Raw genomic sequence first — 8,323 nt, forward strand, 5'->3', positions numbered from 1 at the left:
GACCTCTGGAGAATATTACAATCCTAAGATTTTTCATTTCTTTCACTAAAATTCAGCAGCGTTATCAAAGAAAGGAGAGTAAAGAAAAGGACTTAAAATTGCCAAAGACCATAGTTTATGTATTAGTCAGGGCTCTCCAGACAGACAGAATCATAGGATGTATATGTATACATGTAGAGATACATTCATGAGCCATTTCAGCCAACCACAAACCACACATGGTGGTCACATAAGATTATAATACCAGTATGTTTACTGTACCTTTTCTGTATTTAAATATGTTTACATACTAAATAATTACCACTGTGTTACAATTGCCTACAGTATACAGTACAGAACATGCTGTACAGTTTTGTAGTCTAGGAGCAGTAGGCTGTACTGTATATCATAGGTGTGTAGCAGGCTATACCACCTAGGTTTGTATAAGTATATTCTATCATGTCAAAACAATAAAACCGCCTGGCTAGGTGCGGTGGCTCATGCCTGTAGTCTCAGCACTTTTGGAGGCCGTGGCGGGCAGATCACTTGAGGCCAGGAGTTCAAGACCAGCCTGGCCAACAGGGCAAAACCTCATCTCTACTGGAAAAAAAAAAAAAAAAAAAAAAAAAAAGAAAAAATTTGCCGGGTGTAGTGGCATGTTCCTGTAATCCCAGGTACTCAGGAGGCTAAGGCAGGAGACCTGCTTGACCCAGGAGGCGGAGGTTGCAGTGAGCCGAGATTGCACCACTGCACTCCAGCCTGGGTGACAGAGTGAGTCTCCATCTCAAAAAGTAAATAAATAAAACCTCCCTACACATTTCTCAGAACAGGTATCTGTCCTCAAGCTACACATGATTCTACGCGAGAGGGAATTCATCAGGATAATTCGTTTGCTTGATTATGGAGTCTGAGCAGTTCCAAATATAGGCTGTCTTTAAGCTGATGTCCTGAGGATGCCGGTATCTTGACTGAGCTCAAGGCTGAAAGCCTCAGAACCAGCTTCAGGAGAAAGAAAGAGGAAATTGCTTTTTCTCTGGCCTTTTCCTTTTATCTGAGCTACCAGCTGATTGAATGATGCCCACTCACATTGAGGGATGATGGTCCCACTCAGCTCACCAACTCACATGTCTCTCTCCTCTGGAAACACCTTCACAGACTCACCCAGAAACAATGCTGCACCAGTTCCCTAGGTGTTGGTTAATCCGTCAGACTCATACCTAAGATTCACCATCACACCATAGAAATATAATTACACCTCTTTAAGTTTCACAAAAATCCTACTATATGTTAGTTCAGAGTTTGGGTATCCCTAGGAGAAGTTAATTTAATCCACGAGAAAATAAAAAGGCCCAATATCTTTAATTCTTTTTTCTCTTCTAGTCAACCTAAATTGGTTTAATTGCTGTTTTTTATTTGTTTATTTGGTTGGTTGACTGGTTTTTCTATTTTCTTTTGGTTTTGGTTTTTTATTTTACTTTAATTTTATATTATTTTAAGTCCTGAGATAAACGTGCAGGACGTGCAGGCTTGTTATACAGGTAAACAGGTGCCATGGTGGTTTGCTGCCCCACTGTTGTGTCTCTCTCTAAAAACATATCATAGGACCCTCTGGCCATCTTCTCGTATTTCTTTGGCCAAGGCAGTTTTTCCCACTCTTTCATACTCATTCAGCAGTTATATGAAAGAAGAATAGGAACAACTACAATTTATTCTAGGCCACTTAGAATCAAACCCAATTTCCAGATCCACATTCAGAAAATGGGAAATTGAAGAGATTAGTATTATGTTACAGACAGGAACTGGGAGTAGAAGGGGTTGTGAGTCATCTAGTCAGTAATATCTACTATAAAGCCGGGAGACTCTCTCTGTGTGAGATTTTTATTTTTGTTACAGAAGAAATAGTTTGCTGTGCTTTAATGAACACTGTCAAGAGAAGAAACTAGAGCTATCACTTATCTCCACATGTTCGGAAGCTTTTCATCAACCCAGACCCCAAAATGACATGTTGCTCTTTCTTCCTCAGAAACATGAATTCTGGAATCTCGCAAGTCTTCCAGAGGGAAGTCACCTGCCCCATCTGCATGAACTACTTCATAGACCCGGTCACCATAGACTGTGGGCACAGCTTTTGCCGGCCCTGTTTCTACCTCAACTGGCAAGACATCCCAATTCTTACTCAGTGCTTTGAATGCATAAAGTCAACACAGCAGAGAAACCTCAAAACTAACATTCATTTGAAGAAGATGGCTTCCCTTGCCAGGAAAGCCAGTCTCTGGCTATTCCTGAGCTCTGAGGAGCAAATGTGTGGCACTCACAGGGAGACAAAGAAGATGTTCTGTGAAGTGGACAAGAGCCTGCTCTGTTCGCTGTGCTCCAGCTCTCAGGAGCACCGGGATCACAGACACTGTCCCGTTGAGTGGGCTGCTGAGGAACACCGGGTAAGTGATGCCTCTGAAGGTCTATTTCTATTAAGGACACATGAAATTCCTGTGGGTCTATTTTCTTGGAGATTGGGTAAAGCCAACTCTGAGTCCCTTTAAGCAACTCTCTTTTGGGCTTTCTTAGCCTCAAACCTCTGAGATTTGACAAAGAAGAAGGGAAATAGAAGAAATGCCATTTCCTAGGGACTTACTTGTCTCTCATTCTGGGCCCCCTCCCTATGAAACGGTCTGCATGTTACTTTATTGTCTTCACTGGTGCTTCAATTAGTGGCTCTTTTGCAGGAGAAGCTTTTAAAGAAAATGCAGTCTTTATGGGGAAAAGCTCGTGAAAATCAGAGAAACCTGAACGTGGAAACCACCAGAATCAGCCACTGGAAGGTTAGTCCTGAACTACGCTACCTTCTCCAGGAACTTACAGAGGGCAAATGGGTGACTCTTAAAATAGGAACTTGATATCAAACCATAGTGTTTCTGGGAGTCCATTAAAAAAAAAAAAAGAAAACATTGAGAAAAACTGGCCTCATTTCTTATGTAGAATAGTATGACTGTTAGATGGGATTTCTAACAAAACCATTGATGTTATCCAAAGCATGCTGGTTTGTTTTCATACAAACCTGTAGCTATATACCAACAGATACAAGAAACTGGGCCATCTCACAGCGTTCTATATGTGCTGGTTGGATATGCTGGGCATAAGAGTTATTTGACAGTCATGGAAAGCTCAAGTGAACCTTCTGAGCCTGGGTCAGCATTAATCTGAATGCTGGTGGACAAGTAGTATTTGGAATTGCATGGAAAATTTGAGGCAGAAAGAGTGACAGGGGAAATCTAGGGCAACCATGAAATTAAGAATCTAAACTAGTTAATATTGAATAATCCACAACATATGATGAGAAAAATGGTGAGAAATACAGATTTGTGTCTTGAGGGATACGTGCAAACATGCCCGAAATATGGGAACTAGTATCTAAATATAAGGAGAACTCTGAGGACTTCAGGCAGAGAAATATTAAAAATGATTTTCTCTTTGTGGATGTATACTCGGAGGGTATGATAGCTAATATTAGTGTGTTGAAAAGTATTTCATAAGAACCTAGTCTATGTTGAATATTAAGTTAGAAAATCTGCTAGTGTAGAAGAAAGAATGCACCTTTGTCCTCACAAATCGTACAATCCAAATGAGAGAGGCAAAAATGGTCAACATGCCAGTATGTGCAATACATGATGTGTTCGAGTGTGGTAGATTCTTTGTTGGAGAATAATCAAGCAGGGAAGTAGAAAAGGACAATAGGGGCCAGAAACTGGAGATTAGTGCCTGAGTTTTAAATAGTGTGGTCAGAAAAAACACTCACTGAAAAATTCAAATTGAACAAAGTTTTGAAGAGGAAGGGGAGCACGAAAGTATGTATGGATATATATGCGGACCATGAGTGTGTATATATGTATATGTGTGTGTGTGTGTGTGTGTGTGTGTGTGTGTGTGTAAAATTCTAGTTGGAGAGAACAGCATATGCAGTAATTTTGAGTTTGTGTATATTTGGAGGCCCGGGGAACCACAAAGAAGTCTATGTTTCAGACTGGGATGACTTAGAAAAAGAATGGAAGGAAATGAACTCAGGGAGGCAAAGATGGCCAAATCATAAATGCAGCCTTATTAGGATAGGTTTTGCTGGGCAAAATGCATTTAGCTGGACATGGTAGTCTAAGGTCATTTCACATATAATGAGTTTAAGCAACTTGTTGCGTATCTCAGAAATAGAAATAATTATTTCCTTTCTAGTAAGTATAGCTCTATACTCCAACTCTTAAGCATGAACTGTTCTTACTTTTCCATAAATATGGGTTGGAATAGAGAAATTCAAATTGTGTTTTTTTTATTTCCAACTGTCTTAGAACACCCATTATCTTGAATAAATTTAATGTAATTGGTCAGATACATCTATGTTGATCTTTATGCAGAAAGAAAGGAAAGGAAAAAAATTTGTGGATTCTAAGAACTGGCAAGACTGAGGTTTAAACTATTGGGTGTTCGAGAGACAAAGGGAATCAGTGAGATTTAATAGGAGATGGATAAATACATTTCTCTTTTGACTAACCCATTATCACTGCAGGATTATGTGAATGTAAGGCTAGAAGCTATTAGAGCTGAGTATCAGAAGATGCCTGCATTTCATCATGAGGAAGAAAAACAGAATTTGGAGATGCTGAAAAAGAAGGGGAGAGATATTTTTCATCAACTGCATTTAAGCAAAGCCAAAATGGCTCATAGGAGGGAGATTTTAAGAGGAACGTATGAGGAGCTGATGAAAATGTGCCATAAACCAGATGTGGAGCTACTTCAGGTACAAACTCACAATGTGGTTTCAGGTTTTTGACTATTCACATATATAAGTATTTTCCTCGTGGCTGAAATCCATCTCCCTACCTTTATTTCCATGATGTGTTTCCAAAAACACATTCGCATAACTAATGCTACTTTATTGGGAGAGTATAGCCCCGCCAAGGGATTCTACCAGCCAAAGGTCCCTCCTACTTTTCCACCAGCCACAAAACTTTGTGGAATGGTCAAGGTAACAGCCCCAATAACTGTTCCCCAACTAAGTCACTAATACATTTTGGGTTGTCAAACATGTATAAAATAGTGAGTGATTCATTTACATTTAGGTTAATTTGAGGACACGGCAAGATCAGAAGTTTTGGGAATCTAGGCTCACATTAATATTATTTTGGGATCCACTCATTTGGGTAATAGGTTCGGGGAAAGATGACTGAGTAGGTTATTCGACGTTACCGTGGAGCACAGACTCTCTGGGCCTCTTCTCCCTTCGCTTCTTTAGAGAATGTCTTCAAGACTCAGACCTTCTCAGGACATTAATTAGCGACAATATGACTGACTGGGTTTTTCATTACAGAAGAAATAGAAAATGCTTTGCAGAAGAGAAGATGGTCGGGAAATAATATCTTGAGGAGCTGACTCCAAATTTCACACTGAACTTAGTGAAAGATGCATCTTGTGAACTGCACTAAATCTTTCCATTTTTTTTTTTTTACAGGCTTTTGGAGACATATTATACAGGTGAGTGTGTACCTGGATTTTAGTGTATGTTCTTTCAGTTTCCACGAATAGGGTCTAACAAAGTCATGGCATAAATGATTAAGATATTGATTGATACTACTTTTTTTTTCACATCTACTTTCGTTCCCACACCAGAAAAGACAAGACCACTAAGTAAATAAATACATACATAAATAAACAGTGAAAGAAAATTTAAAAAGAACATGTTTATTCTTGATTTTGTTTTATTGCTTAAAAGCCTGCCTGGGTGAAAGATGAAGTTTTGTTTTGTGGATGGTGAGAAAGTCACCAGAGGAAGCATGAGAGAAGTGGGGGAAGTATTTTAGCAGTGACAAAGTTGATGATTTGTTGTTCATACCTATATACATATCAGTTAACAGTTCTGAAAAATAGATTGAAAAAACTGTGGAGTGTTAGAACTGTAGAAGTCTCTAGGAAAGCTTGTTTCTAAAAGGCAGGTCTGGCTGCCTAGAACAAGTTTCACATTCTTTATGTTGAAAAGGAAGCAGCAGATGCAGCAGTCTCCCCAGAACCCCGCTATTTCAGACAAAGATGTCAGGGGAGTCTACCAAGAAGTGGAACTCAGTATTTCATTTCTGAATATTCTCAAGGCCATAAGGCTAAGGAACTTTACACATTTGGGGCAAAAAATAAGAAAGATCAGACTGAATTCTCACTCAGACTCTCCCACTATGCTTTAAAATTTGGAAGCTGTAAATAGGAATTAATTTCAAAAAGGGAGTAATGTTTGAATTATCAAATTTGTGGGTTCAAAGGATTCTCATGAAATGTCTTTTAAATGCAAATAGTGACTTTTATTTATTTTATGGCTGTAGATGTTGTAACTGCAGGTTTTTCCTTGCAGGAGTGAGTGCGTGCTGCTGCACATGCCCCAGCCTCTGAATCTAGAGCTCAGGGCGGGGCCCATCACTGGACTGAGGGACAGGCTCAACCAATTCCGAGGTAAGTCTCCACCCACAGGCAGCACTCCCACTGTCTAAATATTATTATTGTTAGGATCACATAGGTAATATTTCACCCTTTATCAAATATTTTACTTCTTTATAGACGTAAGTGAACAATATAATCATGCAACCCTTTTGTATCTAAGTCTGTATAGTCAGATTTATAGCATTAAGTTTGAAAGATAGTGAAAAACAAATACATTATGGCCTCATATGTAGTGAGCAATGTAATGGGAAAAAGGAGCAGTGTAGCAAATTTAAAAAAGGAGCAAATGGAACAATGCTCAGAATGAAGGTGAGTTATTTAATGTTAAATACAAAATTTTACATTTCTTTAGTGTGTTCATTTGAACAGCTAAGAACTGTTCTTTTGGGGAGTATAGTTTACTGGAGATTCTTGGGGTTTTTAAATTTTTAAATGGATATATATTATGTATTTCCAAGAAAATTAGTTAATGGGTAAAAATAAAAAGAAGATATCATTTTGTGAATACAAGTAAAATTACAAACAAAAAGAAGTTCAGTTTAATTGCAATATGAAAAGCTACATGTTAAGTCTAAAACCCAGCTTCAGCCCCAAGCTAGCATGGAGGGCCGCAGAGAGACTGGTAAAAGATTTTGCAGAAATCTGCTTTAAGTTATCACGTATGACATGTACTTACGGATTTTTGTCCAGTTATCTAGAGCAGTTCTTGGGTAACTGAAAATCTTCACATTCTTTCCAAAATGATAGCACTAGTTTTTAAGAAAAAGAAACATTTCTAAATAATGATCTTGGTAACAGCATAGCATTTAGGGCATATAATGTGCAAATTTTGCTTTGAAAATTGGATTGAAAGAAGTTGGTCTTACATTTGGCTCTCAGTGTGTAAGTTTTCAAAACGCTTTTAATATCTGTGGTTAGCGTTTTGTTTGTCTTGTAGATAATATTAATCATCTCTATACTTTATTAGAAGTTACAAGCAAAAGTGTCCTTGTGACTTTACGTTTCCTGGTAAATTAACTTCTTGATAGAACAATTTTTGCTTATTTACACATATCTATGCACGTTTTCTTTCTTTCTTTCTATTTATTTATTTATTGATTGATTTATTTATTTATTTTGCAGTAGATATTACTCTGCATCATAATGAAGCCAACAGTCATATCTTTCGGTGTGGAGATTTGAGAAGCATTTGTATTGGATGTGACCGTCAAAATGCGCCCCATATCACTGCAACACCTACAAGTTTTCTTGCATGGGCTGCTCAGACTTTCACCTCCGGCAAATATTACTGGGAGGTCCATGTGGGGGACTCTTGGAATTGGGCTTTTGGTGTCTGTAATAAGTATTGGCAAGGGAAGAATCAGAATGGCAGTATATATGGAGAGGAGGGACTCTTTAGTCTTGGGTGTGTTAAGAACGACACTCAGTGCAGTCTCTTTACCACCTCCCCTATTACACTGCAATATGTCCCAAGACCTACCAGCCATGTAGGATTATTCCTGGATTGTGAAGCTAGAACTGTGAGCTTTGTTGATGTTAATCAAAGCTCCCCTATATACACCATCTCTAATTGCTCCTTCTCACCTCCTCTCAGGCCTGTCTTTTGCTGTATTCACCTCTGACCTGAGACAAATCACAAATGTGTTCATCTGCTGTGGGAACCCCTTTATCCCAGAAAGCCCTCTTCCTTGTGCCTTATCAAACAGGACAAATAGGTTCTGTTCTATGTCTTGAATTGCATCCTAATGTTATTAACATTCATTTCTGTGTTACTATTAAATGCGGTAAAAACACTAAAAGTATATGTGTTGGTTCTTTATTAATTAATTTCTGAAAAATCATTATTCATGATCATGGCATAAAATATATTCTCTGT

The 8,323-nt window shown here is 38.4% G+C and overlaps 1 protein-coding gene across 1 annotated transcript; it reads left to right on the forward strand.

Annotated features, from left to right (window-relative positions):
- Window positions 1-2,006: 2,006 nt before the first annotated feature.
- LOC100585971 (tripartite motif-containing protein 49D-like) lies at window positions 2,007-8,069 on the forward strand. Its single transcript, XM_003252982.2, has 6 exons — window positions 2,007-2,417; window positions 2,703-2,798; window positions 4,532-4,762; window positions 5,474-5,496; window positions 6,362-6,459; window positions 7,570-8,069. The coding sequence occupies exons 1-6, from the start codon at window positions 2,007-2,009 to the stop codon at window positions 8,067-8,069; spliced, it is 1,359 nt and encodes a 452-aa protein (XP_003253030.2).
- The last annotated feature ends 254 nt before the right edge of the window (window positions 8,070-8,323 follow it).

This window comes from Nomascus leucogenys, unplaced genomic scaffold (genome assembly GCF_006542625.1).
Source record: "Nomascus leucogenys isolate Asia unplaced genomic scaffold, Asia_NLE_v1 001142F_41235_qpd_obj, whole genome shotgun sequence".
Lineage (NCBI taxonomy): Eukaryota > Metazoa > Chordata > Mammalia > Primates > Hylobatidae > Nomascus > Nomascus leucogenys.

Excerpts from the sequence above, each read along its gene's own strand:
- LOC100585971 (XM_003252982.2), top strand. The coding sequence starts at position 2,007 with ATGAATTCTGGAATCTCGCAAGTCTTCCAGAGGGAAGTCACCTGCCCC. Across the intron at positions 4,763-5,473 it reads CAGATGTGGAGCTACTTCAG|GCTTTTGGAGACATATTATA; the intron begins GTACAAACTCAC and ends TTTTTTTTACAG. Across the intron at positions 5,497-6,361 it reads TTTGGAGACATATTATACAG|GAGTGAGTGCGTGCTGCTGC; the intron begins GTGAGTGTGTAC and ends TTTTCCTTGCAG.